The sequence below is a fragment of the Squalius cephalus genome, assembly GCF_949319135.1.
Source record: "Squalius cephalus genome assembly, chromosome: 14".
NCBI classification, from domain to species: Eukaryota; Metazoa; Chordata; class Actinopteri; order Cypriniformes; family Leuciscidae; genus Squalius; species Squalius cephalus.
Genome location: NC_137135.1, coordinates 29842042 through 29862391, shown reverse-complemented (window position 1 = coordinate 29862391; position 20350 = coordinate 29842042). Strand labels below are relative to the sequence as shown.

Genomic DNA, 20350 nt, shown 5'->3' with positions numbered 1-20350 from the left:
TATATATATATATTTATTTATATTTATATATATATATATATATATATATATATATATATATATATATATATATATATATATATATATATATATATATATTTGTGTATATGTATATACACAGACACGCGCACACACACACACATATATATATATATATACATACACACATATATTATGTAATCAAAAACTTTTATGTTAGATGCGATTAATCGTGATTAATCAATTTGACAGCATTAATTATACTTTTTGGACCAGCATATTTTTAACCTAACTCTTTTTTTTTTTTTTTTTTTTTGTAATTCCCATAATTCCCACTGATTATTGTCGTTAGATTCTCTTTGGTGTAGATAGTGCAGTGCATTACTTTTTTATTTATGATTTTTAAAAACTTAAATTTGCAATTTGTGTTAATTAAACGCAGTACAACAATGACTACAATTCTGTGTAAATACTTGACAGCATCATGAAAATAATCTTTAATAATATCTTTAAGCATTTATTTTGATTTTGGGATGAAATATGACCCGGACCTGTTCTTGACGGGTTTCGTGAGATTTGCCCAATAACTTTTGTTCAAAACGGTTTAAAGTTATTTTACCCCTTGCTATGGTTTTAGGTTTTATTCTTACTTCTTGTAAAGTGGGTTAGAATTAATGTTCTGAGATCTATATAGATGTATATTTTTGAAGAGAATATGTTTTTAATTTGGTCTGGAAAGATATTGCACTGATTGTACTGTTTTAAAGATGTTTTTAAGTGTACATTGTGTTAAATGAATATTAAATAACTAAATGTATAGATATAACAGATGGATGTGTCCAATGAGAAAAAAAGACATAAATTTGGACTTTTTAATACAGTTCTGTTCTGTTTTTATTTTGCATGATATTAGAAGTTCCTATTGTACAAAGTAACAAACTTGTTCATTCAGTTAGCACCAAATGGACCAAAAAATAAATCTTTTCTACAAAACATGATTAGTAGGTCAGTACAGTTTATTTACAGCAGTACACAATGGCTAGAATTCTACATTTCGAGAATTATCAGCTTATACAAATCGAATTACTTTACACCTAATGATTTTCAAGTTTCCTCAGTACAATTGATTTTAAAAAATAGTCGTTTTTTCTCAAATAAATAGCTTAAATGAGAGTATCATCTGGAATGGGAAGTGCACAGGAAAGGCACAGAATGAAACGGGACATTAGCCCAGGCTAATATTCCCACAAAACAATGTGATGAGAAGAATCAAGGTAAATCCTGTCAGTATTCCAGCATTCTGGATTGCGAAAAAAATGATATCGTCCTTCATGCTCCGCACTTGTTCACTGGCAATCATGTTCATTTCAGGCAACTAGGTGAGAGAGAGAAAGAGGATTCAGTATTTGCGGCGCTAAAACAGATTTATGTTCCGTTTAGTGATTGGAGTCATTTTGTTCCCTAAATAAATGTATACTTCTAGGTTTAAAATCATCTAAGCTCACATACGATGAAGTCTCCAGTCATTTGACATGGAGTGGGTCACATCAATCTGACACGGCACTCTTTTATCTTAACACCACTATTATCGGTCACTGAATGTATTATCTGTGGCACACTATTAACAGTGCGTTTCTCCTATGCATCTGTAACCAAAAACTACTTGTTATGCTGCCTCCACACCTCTAGGTGTCAGTAAAAGTCCAAAAATGATTTGTCAGGATTTGTTTAGATTCTGACAAAAATAGTACAAACATATTTTTGCTTATTTAGCTCAGAACATGCACCAAAATATATTTGCTTAGTAAGAATGTTAGCATTGAAATACTCTACTGTTCAAAAAGATTAAAAAAAAACATTTTTTTTTTAAAGAAGTCTCTTATGCTCTCCAAGGCTGTACTTATTTGATCAGAACTACAGTATAAACTCTAAGATTATAAAATATTATTTGCATAGCATCATTGCTCCAGTCTTCAGTGTCACATGATCCTTCAGAAATCATTCTAATATGCTGATTTTCTGCTCAAGAAACATTTAATATTATTATCAATGTTGAAAACAGTTGTGCTGCTTAATATTTAAATTTTTTCAGTATTATTTTATAAACAAAATTTTAAAGAAATGGCATTTGTTTTACTGTAAAAAAAATTCTTACTCAGTATTTTTGTTTTGTTTTCCAGTACAAATATCTACAAATTCTTAATCAAAATAAATGTATTTTACTATTAAGTCTTGTTGTCTGACCAGAGTTAAGTGAGTTTTGCTTAAAACAAGAAATAATATCTGCCAATGAGGTAAAAAAAAAAAATCCCTTTGAATTTAATTTATTTTTCTAAACCCAATGGCAGATTTTGTTTCCTTTTTTCAAGCATAAACTCTTCATTTTGATTTCTCTTCTTTTCAGAAAACAATACTTTTCTGTGACTTGATTTAATAAAAAGTATTTTCTTAAAAATAAAAATAAATCTTACTGACACAACTTTTGAAAAGTAATGTATGTTTTTTTAATGCGCCAAGAAGACGATCCAAAAATGAAATGTGGTGAAATGTTATGTGCTGTATTTACTAACCCACACCGCTCTCTTACCATATCAGCCAAGGATATGTAAAGGAACATGCCACCAGCGAAGGCAAAGATGATGTTGGGGGCAAAAGCGTTGCCCAACAAGATGCCCAGGACCAGGCCCACGTAGCAGGACATCGCAGACAGCAGGTTGAAGAAGACGGCCTGTGGAACGCTCAACCCTGCGGTCAGCAGGATAATGAAGTCGCCTACAGGGGGAGACAGAGCACAAATGTGCCTCGCATGTTTTATCCATAAACTGTTAGTGAAGGTCAACGTTCAAAGGGCAGTAGTCATAGAGGTGGTGTGGCTTAGGGGTTAAAGGTCAGAGCTGACAACTGAAAGGTTTTCCAGGTGGAAAAATTGTTGTTGAATCCCTGTATTACTCTTACCCAGCTCGTGAGGGAATTCCTCACAGACGATAGCGATAGAGGTGCTAAAGCCATTGAGAACAGACACCGTGAACGAGGCGCCGATGGCCAGTCCGTCAATGAAGTTGTGTAGAGCATCGCTCAGGGAAATCATCCATGCCACCGTCTTCACGCTGGACAGCCGTCGTCCTCTGAGCCATCTGCAAGACCCCTGCAAACACATTCACACACATCTAAATTAAAACCTCATTCTCTTCTCTAACAACATTACTGTACCCTCTTGAGCTTGGGTTCATATTTCAAATACTATTTGTTAGCCCCAAGGTCTAACTTTTTGTATTGTTACAGGGTCAAGACGACGATCCCAATTACATGGTGCTCGTGATTTAGGGTCAAAGGTCAGAAGACAATCTTGTTTCTGCTGGCAGCTGTGACAGATGAAAGTAAACACAGCTGTGTGTGTCTCTATGGCTGGACTGTAAGTTGCACTGACCTGTACACTATGTACTACTTAATTTTGTACCAAAAAACTGCTTTTTAAAACTCAAAACCCTCGAAAAAACCTTGCATTTATTCATTTTTTTTAGTGTTACATGATTGAAGGCCTTCAAAGAACTGTACTGGATCTCGCAGAAGGACAACTGTTATCACATGACCCAGGAATCTGGTTTAACCATTGACTACAGTCTGATGTTACACTTAAAGGGATAGTTCACCCAAAAATGAAAATTAGCCCATGATTTACTCACCCTCAAGTCATCCTAGGTGTATATGACATTCTTCTTTCAGACGAATACAATCTGAGTTATATTAAACAAGTAATAAAAACTCAGTGAGTGTTTTAGCGCAATTTTCTGACGTCATGGGATCACAACACTAACGCCGCCTTCACACTGGCAGTTGAAATCAGCTCTGATACGGCAGCGAAACGACCGGAAGTCATTCATTTCCTATGGAGATTCGCAGACCGCATGCGAATGGGTCCGAACCAGGTGCGAACGAGTGCGGTGCGAAAAAAATCGTGTCCGTTGGCCATCCGGATGCGTTCAAAAAATAGAACTCTTGCGAAAGGCTACGGACGGTTTCTATCCGAAAATCCCAACGGAAGTTAGCGTTGCTATGGTACTGATAAACAAACCTGGATTCTTAACTTGTAATAAAATAAATAATGATTTTATAACGATTAGTTGTCATGTCATTTTTTTATTTTCATGATGTTTTAACGTTATTAGGGCAGTTAATACAATTAAATAATTCAATATTTAAATATACTCGCTTCCGAGGCTTCCGACCACTGATCTATATAATGACATATATATATATATATATATATATATATATATATATATATATATATATATATAATGTCATTCTATATATATATATATATATATATATATATAATGTCATTCTATATAGATCAGTGCTTCCGACGCTTTTCACCGTTGTGTACGACGTCCGCTGGGGGCGTATTGCGTATTACGGAGCTGATTTCAACTGCCAGTGTGAAGGCGGCGTAAGAGATAGTAAATCTTTTCCTGGATTTTTTTTGTGCGTTCCCAAGATTAGACCTTCCTTAACATAATGCCGAAAACCCGAAGTCTCTAGGTGGTCTGGTTGAGGAGTAGATAGAAGTACAAGTTTGGTGCGCACAGACGCACAGAACAGAAATCATGAGTTAACAAGCGCAATTTTGTCCGGTGGAAAATTGCGCTAAAAATGTCCTAATTTTCATTTTTGGGTGAACTATCCCTTTAATAATGTAATAGCCTGGTTGTTATGACAGATAATTAGCATTTATCTTTATTTGATAATTGTAGACTCCTTCATGTAATCATAAATTGGTTACCGCTGCGATAATCAAACTTTTTTGTAGATGACGTACAGTAATTAGAGGTGTTTGTTTGCTAAGCCAATCAGTATTCAACTTTGGTGCATAACTTGTCCTGCATGTTTGTACTGCAGACATGAATGGTACCTCAAATCATACGGCTTGTTGAGGAGACTGTTGCACAAAAGCAGACATGAAATTCGACAGACTTACACTGAAGGAGGTTCCTGAGCCATTTATGGAGCAGGTGGGCTCTAAAAGAGTGTGCAACGCATAGCAATGTGCTAACAACTACTCTGAACACCTTAGCAACTGCAAAGCGACACATTGGCATCCTGTTTTTGCATGGACAAGCATCACAGAAAATGTACTAGTTTTAGTTTCCCTTCACATGGGAATGGCTGGCCTATTTATATCGTATTTATGATATTTTATATTTCTGTCATACACTACCATTCAAAAGCTTGGGGTTGGTAAGATTTTTTTAAAGTCGTCTCTTATGCTCTCCATGGCTGTATTTATTTGATCAAAAATACATTAAAAACAGCAATATTGTGAAATATTACTAAAATTTTACTCCAGTCTTCATTGTCACATGATCCTTCAAAAATCAATATATTATGCTGATTCGGTGCTATTAAAACAGTTGATACTCTTTGATGAATAAAAAAAAGTTCAAAGAACAGCATTTATTTGAATCAAAAATGTGTAACATTATGACTCTTTCTAGTCACTTTTAATCAATTTAATGCATTTTCACTGAACAAAAGTATTATTTTTCTTTCAAAATAAAAAAAGGTAACTTTAATTTGATTTAATTTGTCTGTAAAGTTGCCCCCCTTGTATTAGTGTATTAGTATTAGTGTATAGAGTATTAGTAGACTGTCTGCTTAATATCTGATAACACTTTATATGCGCCACTAACAGACATTCTACTGACTATCAGTAACTTTGCAACTACAAACTAACCATAATCCTACCCCTAACAGTCTACTAATACTTAACTAATACTCTGAGAGTTGACATGTAGGTACTAATGGTAAACAGAATGTCTTAAGGGGAGCATCAGAATAAAGTGTAACCAAAAAAATGTTACTGACCCAAAACTTTTGAATGGTAGTGTACACATCATATCCTTTTTATATTTGACCTATTATTTAGTTGACTCCGTAAGCAACCATCTAGAACACCCTAGTAACCACAAAGCAACGTCCTGGCATCCCGTTAGCGTGTTTTACATGTACAAGCTACTATAGTACATTTACATTTACTTCATTTCATGTGGGAATGAATCAGAATTGTGTGTTTTTTTCTCCAAACCATTTGCTATTTTATAACGTTTATGTAACTTGCAGCTATATTTAGGTCAATCGCATATCTCTTGGAACTATTTGTGTTTTTTTGTGAGATGTGACCAGTTGTACCTGTTCCACTGGGGGGTCAGTGGTTATGCTGGCTTTGTCGGCGCCGGCAAAGCTGAAGTCAGAGTCGGCCGGAATAATGACGCCGTTCTGTTGGACACTCTCTGAGGGGAGGAAGTGACTGTGTCCGTGTCCGTGCTGAGGGACCGAAGCAGATAGGATTAAATTAAAACCATATACGATTTTAAAGAACATACATGCTTATACAACACTGACCATCAATAAAGCTCTGCCACTCCTCCATTTTCTTGCAGATTACATGCATATTAATGAGATAATATAGTGAACAGGACAAAATAAACTTTATATCACCCTGAAGGAGTTGATTCAGCGATAATGACTAGCTGACTTTACCTTGTCCTGCTCACTATGCAACTACTGTATTTGTACAAAAAGAATATGATATACTGATTTGAGTTTAATTATTTTATTACATAAGACAAAATTTGACAACAGAATGCTGTGGGTATGTGACTGACTAATCAGAAGGAAGTATTCCATCGAGACTTATAATAATGTTTTACTGCTTTTTTTTATTAGTTTGAATTATACAAGGAATACAAAATGAATGAAAAGAACCAATTGAGTTCTGTTGAGTCCTCATTATACTGAGTTGAACCTACCTACCTCATGTCCTGGTTTGAGGAGCATCCTCAGGATTTTTTCAGTGAAGTACAGCGCATAGAATCCACCAAAGATCCCAACAGCTTGGAGGACGTAACCGTCTGCTTTTGGGTCAAACCCAAAGGCCTGTTCAATCATAGGAATCAATCATGTAATCATGAGTCTTTCAACAAGTTAAGCCAGATATCCAGGTTTCCTCATGTAAACACGCATTGGTATTATTTTAAAGTTATAACGCAAACCCAAAATAAATATTACAATATGTAATCAGTGCAAAACAATTATCACGTCATGCAATGTCTGGAATTAATGAGTCCAGTTCAAAGAGCATTTTGCATTGTATTATTATGAAATCTCTATAGGCTAAGCATAAATAATCTGCATCAGCAACATTGTGCTGATAAGGCAGCAATTAAAGATGTGAACTAGTGTTGGTTATCGGGTTCACAATCATGCAATACCACCAATTTGACTTTCAACAACCTCCTAGAGGACTGTCCTAAACTGACCTAAATGACAGGAAGAAAGCTTCTGATGTAAATGAAATAAACTGAAAAATGAAAAAAGCATTTCACCTCGGGTATAAGTTGGAGAGCAGCATTGGAGAAGAGTGTGCCAACAGCCAGACCAATGAAGTAGGTGAGCACTTTGGGGAAGTAGGGCTTTTTAGTGACAGGAACAAGAGCCAGACCCAGCAGTGAGGCCAGATTAATGATCGTAACAGCCAAGAAGCCATATCCCCACACTATATGCAGAAGGAGAGGTGAGAGGTCACACAGTTAAAGTTATACAGAAAGGTAAATCATTTTTCATCCTAGCATCTAAAAAAAAAGAGAAAGAAAATGCTTTGTCTAAAGAAAGATTTTTGCTTTGTGACATTATTTAAGCAATTAAACAATTTTCTGTAATTGCCATTATTCTCAATGGTGATTTTCATTACTGTAATACGGTGCATTTTTAGTGTATTACAGTATAAATGTGTGTAAGGCTCACAAATATATATCTCTCAATGAGTAAAATTGCCTCTGTCTATTATAGACTACACAACATAATAATTGTTTTCAAAATATATATATATATATATATATATATATATAAAAATAAAAATAAAAATCAACATTTACTAATATATTATTGAAATCAAAAGTTGTATCTGTTCATATTGAATAGACAGGACATGAACATGAACTAACAATGAAGATGATTTTTTACTAACTGACATTAACAAAGAATAATAAATACTGTAACAAATGTATTGCTAATTGTTAGTTAAAGCATAAAATAATGGGACCTTATTGTAAAGTGTAAGCCAATCTTTTTATCTATGAGATTAAATAAAGAAAATTGTGTTTTCTTTCATTTTTTTAAACACAGTTGTCTGTAATTGACATTGGATTTTCAAAAAATACAGTGCATTTTTTTTATTTTATAGTAAAAATTACTGTTATACAGTGCTATTTTTTATTTTTAAACTAGTTTTTAAACTACATTTAATTATTTAATTTTTAAGTTTGTGAGAATTTGTGTTTTTCATAAAGAAAGATTTGTCAAGTCAAGTCAAGTATATTTGTATAGCGCTTTTCACAATACAGATTGTATCAAAGCAGCTTCACAGTATTACATTAAAATAATACAACAAGGTTTGTTTCTAGTGGAATTTATTGATTGATAAAATTAAATTAAATATCCCCAAAATATCCCCAACTGAGCAAGCCAAAGGCAACAGTGGCATTTGTTACATTATATTTAAGACAATTAAACACAATTGTCTGAAATTGCCACTATTCTCAATGGTGATTTTCATGACTGTAATACAGTACATTTTAATCTATTATAGTGCAAACTATTGTTATGCATCATTCTTTTAAAGGCAGTACAAACATAGTACTTTTAAAAAATACTAATATATAATTATTGTTATGTCTGAGTTAATTAGAAGTTGTGTTTTGCATAAGGAAAGATTTTTGCTTTGTGACAAAGTAATTGCCATTATTCTCAACTCTGATTTTCATACAGAACATTTTTAATGTTTTATAGTAAAACATATGCAGTGTTTTATTCAAATAGCATAATAAAAAAATAGTACTAACACAAATAAAATACTTTTTTAAATGATATACTTTAAAAAAAAAAAAGTACTTTAATTGACATGATTATAAATTAAGATAAAGCGTAGGGCCTACAACTTTCATGTGGCACATCCATCCCATCATTCTCTGCTTTTAGGATACAAAATCTCCAATAAGCTGGTTTACATCAGGAGAAAGGTCTTTGACAGCATAGGTCTTTGATGGCACTTCACCATCATATGGAATTCGCCCTCTGTCATGTGTTCTGATCCAGGTTCTCGAGCATGTAAGAAGACTCACCGTGAAGTTCTGTGGGATCAGTGAGGACGGGAGCTTCAGCTGAACAGGGTGGCAGCACTGCTTGGTTGAGCAGAGCCGGGCAGACTGTGACCAGATGTTCCTCTGTTAGATGAGAGAGGTTCTGAAGCCCATAATGCACCAGAATATCTTCTCCGGACACACACTGATAAACAGGGTCACATATCAATGAAATAAGGCCATAAGAATGTCCATGCTCTCAAAATGTATGGCACATAATCAAATGGCAGAAAATCAAATGTCAAATGTTCTTTACAAGTTTAGTAAACAGTGTTTGGAAGGCCTAACTAAAGTTAAAGTAACCATTTTACCTGAGCATGCGGAGGAATGTTCGGATCCAAGGGCTTGTCTTGCACAATTGTCTTCAATAAACTGTTAATGCCATTGAGATCCAGTGAACCGTTTTTTCCGTAAACAGCTACGATATCCTTCACGAAAACCTGCTGCAGAGAGTTAGCTCTTAATCCCGAGATTTCAGTTATTAAAAAGCCTATGAAGACATGAGTAAAAGCTTTGGGAATGCCTGCCATTCTTACAGACCACACGTTTCAGTCTGAAGCGACCCGAGTGAAGCAATAGCAACGAGAGAGTTTTAAATGTCCCGTCGGGAGATTATCCCGGGAGCGGCGCGCGACTCCAGAGGACTAAATCTATCGTATACGAAGAAAGTTGCATCTTAATAATAAAGATAAGAACTATTAAAAGAGTTAATTATTTCTTCCCCAATATCCTCGGTGACCTGACCAATATGTCGCACCTCCATTTGGCACTCAGCCCACCATGATAAATTCCGCTTGTTTCACCCACAAATAAAACTAGTAATCTAGCACACTGTGGTCGAAACATCTTGACTGTTATTCTAGCAGAAGTGGCTCCATCAAAACAATCCAGTGAGCCCACACTTAGGCTAAATCACTTTTGCAGGTTAGATTACAAAATAGTTAGTTAATACAGTGAATAACATGAGAAAGAAAACGTCGTGCTAAATTCATCACTTAATTTATTATTTATGGGCGGAGCCTCGGTGAGCATTTATTTATTTAAATTTCAATGACAATAGTCGGAAATTTTTAAATATTTGTAAATCCACATGTAACAGACAAGCAGTGCAAATATGTTTACATTTTTAATTACCCGATAGTGGCCCTTTTATTGAAATCTTGGGGGGGATATTTGCATGTAACTTGCTTTAACTTATTTGACACTATACTTTTTAAAGCATTTTTCTTTTAAATCACCTTAAAGGACAGAAAAGTTATCCTAATTGAAGTGCCATTGTTTCAAATCTTTAACAGTGTTTGTTAAACCAAAGTTAACTCTGCTTATTATTATTATTATTACAGTGATGCTCAGGATCAAATTATCAACTTTTAATATAGCCTACAAAATGGTGAAGTAAATGCACTATTCCTAATATAAATAGGTTTATAATTGTAAATATATATGTTTTTTTATAGCTTATATATACACGAGATAGGGTAGGACACTGCATCTGGAACAATAGGCGTTTTAAAATAGTGAAGAAAAAAATTCCTTTCGATGTGCAACAGGGATATGTAAGAAATCAGAATAATAGTAATGGATTTTTTTTTACATTTATTTTATGTCGGAATCCTATGAAAATCCTATAAGAATGTGATATAGAGGTAGGATCGGTTTTATAAAATTACACTAGACATTCTGAAATGAATAGAGCTCGACTGTAAAATGTACCTGTACAACACCGCCATCTACCTGTGCAACTGAGTACATCACTGCCGATCATGAGCGTAGAAGAAGAGTTACTACTTCCGGCAGTGAGTTGAACGCTGGGATGGCGCTGCACCATCAAATGGAATTCGCCCTCTGTTATGTGCACTGATCCAGTTTCTTCAGAGAAACCCACATATCCGTCCTTTTAGCTCGAGGTATATACTTATTTCTTTACGTCCATTCATCCGCACTTTGTTTTAAAGTATTTGTGGGCTTGAAGAGACAAGCAGTTAGTAACTTTGTAAACAACTTACTCTACTGCAGCTTCATCACTGACAGCTGATTAGATTTACAACAGACAGTCAGTGTGGGATGTTCAAACATTGTTCATCTTTTAGGGGCAATGTGAGAAACCCGATAATCATTTTAATGTTCTAGATTTCACACAAACCTATTGAAGTATGTCTGTCAATGGTTACTCACTAGTCATTCATTATTAATGAGAGGTTATGACATATCAAGTGTCTAACTTATGCTCTGTTTCAGCAACTAAGTTAAGTAAATTCCTTTTCTAATAGTCTAAAACACCCTCTAAAAGTTTAATAACCAGAGATAGATCATTTGTATCGTATATGGGTTTTAAAAATGGGTGTTAAATAAGTAAATTAATAGATTAGATTAAAATAAAGGAATACAAATGTAAAAAAATTTATTAATCTTTGAAATAGATTATATTGAAATAGAATAAAATAAACAAATAATACATTAAACAGTATAGTGAGTAGAAAAAATATATATAATAATGTAACTTCTAATACTACACTTATAATATAAAATGTTCAGTGTATAAAAGATAGATGCCTTTTAAATTTTAGGATGGGGTCCCTGACACGAGGATGATCATATTTGGGGGTCTATGGCATCTAAATGATTGAAAAGCCCTGGTCTAGCTGGTGTTCTGTTAAGTGTGTGTTGTGCTGCTCAGTTCTTATATACTGGAATGTGTAAAGCCTAAAGCTGACTGACGGATTATGTTGATTAAGTGTGTTTTGTTCTCTGCAGAAGAATGTTTTTTTGTCAATGGGTGTGAGTCGGCTTGATGTTCTGTACAGAAGGCTTCTCCTCACCAAACTCTTCATCCAAGGATGGGGGAAGCCAGAGGACCTGAAAAGGTAAACTACACACAATAAAAACAAATTGCATCATATGACTTATACAGAAACTTTTTGATAATTACTCATAAAATATTGATGCTAAAATAATAATTAGCAGTGGTATAAACATTATATTTGTTGATGTATGGCTTATAGAATGTGCATAGATGCACTCAGTTATTTTTTGTTGTAACAAAAATAAACATTCATAACGGATGGATATGTGTGTAGGACCAAAAATGCACACTTAAAAATGACTTTGGTTGAATAACATTTTGAGCATGTAGTCTTGCGTACAGGCAGTGGGATATTACATGATCAGTCACATCATGGTAATGAACAGTAGTGAATAAAACACTAAAATGTGTATATACAAATATTTTTTGTAATTTGTATTAAGAACATATTCTCTGTAACCTTCCTACTGTTGAAAGCTTTCAATAGTGGAAATTATTAATCATGGCTTATTGTGGATTGCCACAAAAAGTAAGAGTTTAGCATTCGGATGATGCTGCATCCACATTGACAACCAGCTTGACACTGAGTGCACCTTTAATGATATTAACTTGTTTAATTTAAATTGCTTTATGGATATTACAGAATATTTGATTTCCGGAGGATTATTGGCAACAGGGAGAGGTGCAAAGATCTGGTACAGAGGGACTACCCAGTATTTATTGACAAAGTAAGTGACATTATTGTTAGTAATAGTAACTATAGTATATGCATATACTGTATATTATTCAGCACAATTAAAAATTGTATAATGATCCATTAACTGTGTGTTACCGCTGTGCCCAAAGGTAGAAGATCAAACAGATTGCAAAATTCACAACGGTCATTTCATATCGCCACTGGAGCACTTTGTCCCGGGCATCTTGCCAGCTGAGTCCGTCAAAGCCCGGTAGCCAAAACAAATCACCCACAAACATTGAATGCAAATGTGAAGGATTAATGTGACTTATTGTGTGGCTTGTTCTTTCAAATGAAGACATTTTGTTTCAACTTTACCACCAGATTCCAGTTCATTGTACCTAAGAAATGGAAGAGGCACAGGCCAGTCTGTATTCACCTGGCTGGAACAGGAGACCACGTGAGTGTGCAAAAACTGCCATTGTTTGGCTGTGCTTCCATTCAATCTCCGCATCACTTATGAAGTTTTTCTTTGGGATAAACAATAGAAACTAAACTTCAAAAGTTACATTTATTAAAAAAATTGTAAAATTATTAAATAGTATTTAATATTAATATGTATCGATTATCGGACAAGGCATATCAGTATCAGCTAGAGTTTTATTTGAATTTGATGCATCTCTATGTTTTTTATTGATTTTTTTCCAGTTTTTCTGGAGAAGGCGAACACTTATGGCCAGGCCGATGGTTAAAGAATCAGGGATGGCGTCTCTTCTGTTGGAGAATCCTTATTATATCCTTAAAAATGCTAAACTATAGACATATTAGTTTGCCATGTAGATTCCTAGTATCAAAAATGACTATATCTCATCTGACACCTCCTTGACTCTGAGCTGTACATGGATACAGGAAACCTAAAGACCAACTGTGAGTGTTTGATTACTGGCAGCAGCTGTGATGGAAGCTATTCTTGTCCATGTCTTTGTAATATGGAGCGTTAGTATGAACAATGCATGTTTACTATTACAATGTATATGATTTGCGTTTATTGCAGTCGCTCCAGTCTGAAGAACGTATCAGACCTGTTTGTGATGGGTGGAGCACTGATCCTGGAGTCTGCGGTGCTGTTACACTGGCTTGAGCGAGAGGGTTTCTGGCCTCTGGGCATGACTGGCATTTCTATGGGCGGACATGTAGGTTCTGCATTCCTCATTTACAGTATATGACTTTATTGCTACAGTTTTCAATCAACTGTGTTCAGAAGAACCTGTAACATATCCTATAACATATCAAAAATCGATTGTTGACTCATTTTCTTCCTAGATGGCATCATTAGCTGTAACAAACTGGCCCAAACCAATTCCGCTCATACCTTGTTTATCCTGGACGACTGCTTCAAGTGTTTTTACCACAGTAAGATTTAAACAACTATGTTTTAGCATCATATTGTGGTGTATTAATGTTGCCTATAAGTCATTTTGGATTGGTTGTATTTCTAGGATTCCACAAAATCATAATTTTTCCGGTGAGAAACTTAAACTTGATTTAGTTTGGATTTATCAAGTCAGTTGTCTACTTTTAAGTTCGAATGCAATTTGTGATCTTTTAATGATCAATAACTATAAATCCTCCCAGAAAATACTGCTTATTAAGAAGGTTTATGAAATGTAAGGCTCTGTGGCAGCACAAGAATGTAAGTGATGATAAAACGCATAGATAAATCATCAGTGGCATTAGTGCTGAAAAGCTCCTGCATTTTAGCTTATATTTGTCAGAAAATGAAAAAAGAAAGTATGCAGCAGTGTTATTTTAGTAACACTGGAAACTGTTATTAGTTTTTAAAAATCATGTGCATGCGTATTATGTGTTCAGTCTATAGGCACGTAGTGTTTCTTTACAAAGCGACACTGCCAACTACTGGCCTGGCAGCTTAATACAGCGTTTTTAATCGTTTTCGCCGATCCGTGTGAACAGGGATCATTTTGACAAAGTGTACGCAAAAAAACGCAAAGGAATAACTTTTCCGTTCTTAGTACATCGTTGTCATGTAAATGTGCCCTAAGATTCAAGTTTCACGCATATTTTAAATTAGTTTTTATTTTTATGTTTCCTTTTTAATTTTAGTTAAAGTTTTAGTAATTTTGTTTTGTTTTTGTGTTTTTATTAGGTTTTTTGTTGTGTGTGTATTGATTTTATTCACTTTTTATTTCAGTTTTAAAGGGATAGTTCAATCCTTTCTTCTGTTGAACACAAAAATAAGATAATTGAAAGAATTTTGGTAACCAGACAATCGACGATAGCCATTGACTTCCAAATAGGAAAAAAATATCATGGAAGTCAACAGCTACCGTCAACAGTCTGGTTACCAACATACTTCAAAAAATCTTCGTTTATGTTCGGCAGAAGAAAGAAACTCATACAGGTTTGGATCAACTTGAATTTTCATTTTTGCGTGAACTATTCCTTTACGCTATTTTAATACATCAAATTAAACTAAAAAAAAAATTAAGTTGAATTAAGTTTTCTTATATAATTTTATCTCAATTAGGGTTTATTTAGCATGTAACGAATATATATACACTCACCTAAAGAATTATTAGGAACACCTGTTCAATTTCTCATTAATGCAATTATCTAATCAACCAATCACATGGCAGTTGCTTCAATGCATTTAGGGGTGTGGTCCTGGTCAAGACAATCTCCTGAACTCCAAACTGAATGTCAGAATGGGAAAGAAAGGTGATTTAAGCAATTTTGAGCGTGGCATGGTTGTTGGTGCCAGACGGGCCGGTCTGAGTATTTCACAATCTGCTCAGTTACTGAGATTTTCACGCACAACCATTTCTAGGGTTTACAAAGAACGGTGTGAAAAGGGAAAAACATCCAGTATGCGGCAGTCCTGTGGGCGAAAATGCCTTGTTGATGCTAGAGGTCAGAGGAGAATGGGCCGACTGATTCAAGCTGATAGAAGAGCAACTTTGACTGAAATAACCACTCGTTACAACCGAGGTATGCAGCAAAGCATTTGTGAAGCCACAACACGCACAACCTTGAGGCGGATGGGCTACAACAGCAGAAGACCCCACCGGGTACCACTCATCTCCACTCCAAATAGGAAAAAGAGGCTACAGTTTGCACGAGCTCACCAAAATTGGACAGTTGAAGACTGGAAAAATGTTGCCTGGTCTGATGAGTCTCGATTTCTGTTGAGACATTCAGATGGTAGAGTCAGAATTTGGCGTAAACAGAATGAGAACATGGATCCATCATGTTACCACTGTGCAGGCTGGTGGTGGTGGTGTAATGGTGTGGGGGATGTTTTCTTGGCACACTTTAGGCCCCTTAGTGCCAATTGGGCATCGTTTAAATGCCACGGCCTACCTGAGCATTGTTTCTGACCATGTCCATCCCTTTATGACCACCATTTCAAATTGGTTTCTTGAACATGACAATGAGTTCACTGTACTAAAATGGCCCCCACAGTCACCAGATCTCAACCCAATAGAGCATCTTTGGGATGTGGTGGAACGGGAGCTTCGTGCCCTGGATGTGCATCCCACAAATCTCCATCAACTGCAAGATGCTATCCTATCAATATTGGCCAACATTTCTAAAGAATGCTTTCAGCACCTTGTTGAATCAATGCCACGTAGAATTAAGGCAGTTCTGAAGGCGAAAGGGGGTCAAACACAGTATTAGTATGGTGTTCCTAATAATCCTTTAGGTGAGTGTATATATATATATATATATATATATATATATATATATATATATATATATATATATATATATATATATATATATATATATATATATATTATTGTTTTAGTTTAACTATAATAACCCTGGTATGTAGGGACTTCCCAGGACATAAAGACAGTATTAGTCACTTAGCTATTGAACTTTGTAGCTATGAATAACTTTACGTCTTCATTCCCGTGTCAGTGAATTGATAGCATCAGAACATGGTTATGTCACCATGTGTTACTCATTCCCATTTGAATAACTCAGTTGGGTGTCTTTCTTAACATCAGATTTATTAATTTGATCTTCTGCAGGGTGTTTTAAGTCGAGCCGTGAACTGGAGAGAACTGGAAAAGCAGTATGCAGCTCACACAGTCTATGAGGAAGAAATCATCAGTATGCTGGAGTATTGTGGGGTAAGTATGTTATTCTGTGGCAGAGTTTTGCTGTGATTTAGCTTGTGGACACCACAAAAGATCACAGAGGAAGATATGATTTGTTCCTTGCATCACATGACTGATGTTGAATGTGCAACATTTTTGACTAATCACTCACTGACACACCCCTGATATTCAGACAGACTCGTTCCGTATGGGCCAGGAATTCGTAAAAAATGCCCCAGGCAGCTTTGACAGTCTCTCTGACCTGGATCTTGGCCATGACCTTCTTGACCTCCACTCGCCAGAGAGGGACCAGCAGATGGGGCTACAATCCTCGTGTTCTCAGCCCGGGACTGGAGGTCACGCGTCAGACTCAGCCCTGCTGATGGGGCGAAGAGAGAGGGACGGACTAGATCAGATGCTGTCCGCTGTGAGCAGCAGCGGGCCTCATTTGGACATGCTACATGCTAAGAACATCACCTACGGGACCGGCCAGCGGCAGTCGCTGCAGCGGGAGTCTCTCTGCTTCATGAAGGGAGTGATGGACGAATGCACACACATCGCCAATTTTTCAGGTACTACATCTGTTTTGTTTTGGCCATGGTTTGGCTTGTGTTCCTGGGTTTGATCCTCTTTCTTTTTGCATTCTTTGTCTCCAGTGCCTGTGGATCCCAGTCTGATCATTATAGTCCAGGCAAAGGAAGACGCTTATATTCCCCGCACTGGAGTACGCAGCTTACAGGAGATCTGGCCTGGCTGTGAGGTTCGCTACCTCAATGGAGGTCACGTCAGCGCCTACCTTTTCAAACAAAGACTGTTTCGGTAAGCACAGTCAAAATTTAGAAAAGGGAAATATCCATGGAGTTTAAATAGATAGTTTACCCAAAGCCTGTATGATTTTATTGGTTACACTTTACAATAAGGTTTATTAGTTAACATTAGTTAATGTATACTAACAATGAGCAATACATTTGTTACAGTATTTAATAATCTTTGTTAATGTTAGGTAATAAAAACACAGCTGTTCATTGTCAAGTTAGTTCACAATGCATTAACTAATATTTACAAATACAACCTCTGATTTTAATAACGTATTAGTAAATGTTGAAATTAATATTAACTAAGATTAATAAATGCTGAAGAAGTATTGTTCATTCTTAGTTCATGTTAACTAATGAACCTTATTGTAAAGTGTTACCACTTTATTTCTTCTGCAAAACACAAAATTAGATCATTTTTGATTTCTGTTTATTTTTTTCCCCATGCAGTTACAGTGAAGCAAAATTGTTCAAGCTTCAAAAAATCATGTATTATTTAGTCAGTGAACGAAACATTTAGAGTGGTTTTATAAACTACATCAATTCATTGAAAAAGTCCAATTCAAAGGAATGATTCGTTCACAGATCCCAGCTTCTCTTATGAACGTAGTTGTTAGTGTGGAAGTCAAGATTATTAGTGAATAACTAATGACTTCAGAAAACTTGAATATACACAAATCATATGCACTATTCATCATGATTCTTTATGGTGTTTTGCATCATTTTTAAAGTTTTTTTTGGTTTTTTTTAGTCTAAAAATTATTGTATTATGGTTTCCTCAAAAATATTAAGCAGCACAACTGTTTTCAACATTGATTATAATAACAAATGTTGTAATAAATGCAGTTACGGTCAGCATAGAGAGATTTAAAAATCTACCGACCCCAAACATTTGAACACTGAGGTATATACTGTGGTGTATTTTTTTCTTTTAATTATTCCATTAATAGTGATCAATGTTAATTATGTGGTTAAACTGTAGCATATTGCTTATAATCAAGTGAATTAACCATATGTCCAAAAATTTTAAATACATGCATTAACTTTTGAATTTCATGCTTGATTGTTTACTTCTAGGCAAGCGATTTACGACGCCTACGACCGGTTTCTTCACAAGTATTCCAGCTTATAGCCATGGATTTTTTGGGACTCAGCACTGACAAGAATTTTGAAAGTATGTGGAGATGGAGAACACGATGAATGCGATAAGCGTGATTCTTACAGAAGACTGTGTAAATACTAACCAAAGGGAGGCAGTGTGCAGCGGTTGTAGTGACAGAACTGTGTAACTCTGTGTGGTACACCTCAAAACTCACAGTAACCTGAAGCTAACTTACATGTGCTCAACCCATACAAAACCTTGTCTTTCTGACCTCACTGCCTTTAATCATATTTATAATCATGACTGAAACATAATTCACCAAGCGAGACAAAGATGTGCCTCCAAACCATAATCCACTTACACATCAAGGTGTCTTTAAATCTCTTAATGAAGCAAATCTCTGAAAATATAGTGTTTTGAATTGTAAGGCAAATAAATGAACTTTTGGCAATCTATATTTTTGTTTCACCAACATGGAATATCCTAATTTGCAGAGCAAATCTTTGCCTGTTTTTAGAAAATAATGCATCAGGAAAATGGCCTTGTCATGGGCAGACCATTGTTTTAATCTCAGATATGAAAAAATAAATAAAAAAAAGTTTAACAACTCATTCAGATGAGTTGTACTTAAAACAGATCTTTAGCAATGACTGGGGCTCATTTGAGGATTCAAAATACACTTTTTTTTTTTGGTGAACTGCATTCTTAAAATCAGTGCTGCGTGTATTTCAAACTCTTAAATCCTAATCACTGCCAATACTACAGTAACCACTACCAATTGTAGTTTCAATAAATTGAAATGTTTTCTATATCACTACTGTCACTTGATCTGATCTGCCATGTGTTCACTATTCACTGTATTCATCATGAGCCATTTGTTTCATTTCATTTGTTTCTCCCCTCTAAAATAAAAAGGAAATCCTAAATATTGAAGTGTCCTTTTTTCCTTCTTCAAAATGAAACTTATAAACTAACTGCTAAAATAACAGTGAAATATTATAATGACAATATTTGAGTCGGAGACCAAACAAACACACTGTGAGATATGGAAGACAATATTTTGCCAAGTAGTCGGGATTCTCAGACTTTTTTTTCTTCAGCATACAACACTGGTAAACAAAATGGAGAAATTAAGTTTTATTTTTTTTAAACAACTTTACATTTGTAGAATTACAGGAGAAACAACATGAGGACATTTAATGTTTGACAAAGGGAGATTAAAGGTGTGAGAATATATCTTTATAAACAGACAATGTATATTAATACATTTTTTAAATAGCCTAGTGTATGAAAAACATAATGTTTCATCTATTATCATACAACTACCCAGAATTAACAACCATAAAATTAAGATATGGAAGCTGTAAAAGTATGGTTATCTGAGTGATTTAGATGTATGACAGGGTAAAGAAATATACATGTACTGTGCAGTTTTTGAGAGTTTAAAAATATATATTTTTTAAATACAGATAAAGTTTTGTATGATACAATGTAAAAAAAATTTTTTTTTTTAAAGTTGCTGCCTAAAATTAAGTACAATCAATTTGGATGTTTAAGTCAATTCAACTGTTATTAAACTGACTTTGAAAGAGTTATATAACTTGTCTTGTATCATTTATACAAATTTTGAAAATTGGTTAGCTAAAGCAAT

General features: G+C 34.9%; 2 protein-coding genes across 2 annotated transcripts; one reads left to right on the top strand and one right to left on the bottom strand.

Annotated features, from left to right (window-relative positions):
- Positions 1-843: 843 nt before the first annotated feature.
- Positions 844-10191, bottom strand: LOC307171259 (metal cation symporter ZIP8). The gene is made up of 8 exons (XM_079892767.1): positions 9488-10191; positions 9159-9321; positions 7365-7534; positions 6793-6915; positions 6169-6303; positions 2935-3124; positions 2567-2751; positions 844-1354 (listed from the first exon to the last, which is right to left on the bottom strand). Exons 1-8 carry the CDS (start codon positions 9704-9706, stop codon positions 1205-1207), a joined length of 1335 nt encoding a protein of 444 aa, XP_079748893.1. The 5' UTR covers positions 9707-10191; the 3' UTR covers positions 844-1204.
- Positions 10192-10963: 772 nt separating this feature from the next.
- Positions 10964-18912, top strand: abhd18 (abhydrolase domain containing 18). Its single transcript, XM_079893178.1, has 13 exons — positions 10964-11083; positions 11931-12040; positions 12623-12707; positions 12826-12926; positions 13040-13115; positions 13364-13450; positions 13557-13582; positions 13710-13848; positions 13979-14068; positions 16714-16815; positions 16976-17354; positions 17439-17601; positions 18675-18912. The coding sequence occupies exons 2-13, from the start codon at positions 11949-11951 to the stop codon at positions 18727-18729; spliced, it is 1395 nt and encodes a 464-aa protein (XP_079749304.1). The 5' UTR covers positions 10964-11083; positions 11931-11948; the 3' UTR covers positions 18730-18912.
- The last annotated feature ends 1438 nt before the right edge of the window (positions 18913-20350 follow it).

Coding starts and splice junctions, on each gene's coding strand:
- LOC307171259 (XM_079892767.1), bottom strand. CDS start 9,706: ATGGCAGGCATTCCCAAAGCTTTTACTCATGTCTTCATAGGCTTTTTA. Junction 3,125..6,168: donor CTGACCCCCCAGTGGAACAG/GTACAACTGGTC, acceptor ATGTGTTTGCAG/GGGTCTTGCAGATGGCTCAG. Junction 2,752..2,934: donor GGAATTCCCTCACGAGCTGG/GTAAGAGTAATA, acceptor CTCCCCCTGTAG/GCGACTTCATTATCCTGCTG.
- abhd18 (XM_079893178.1), top strand. CDS start 11,949: ATGGGTGTGAGTCGGCTTGATGTTCTGTACAGAAGGCTTCTCCTCACC. Junction 13,583..13,709: donor AGGAAACCTAAAGACCAACT/GTGAGTGTTTGA, acceptor CGTTTATTGCAG/TCGCTCCAGTCTGAAGAACG. Junction 14,069..16,713: donor CTTCAAGTGTTTTTACCACA/GTAAGATTTAAA, acceptor GATCTTCTGCAG/GGTGTTTTAAGTCGAGCCGT.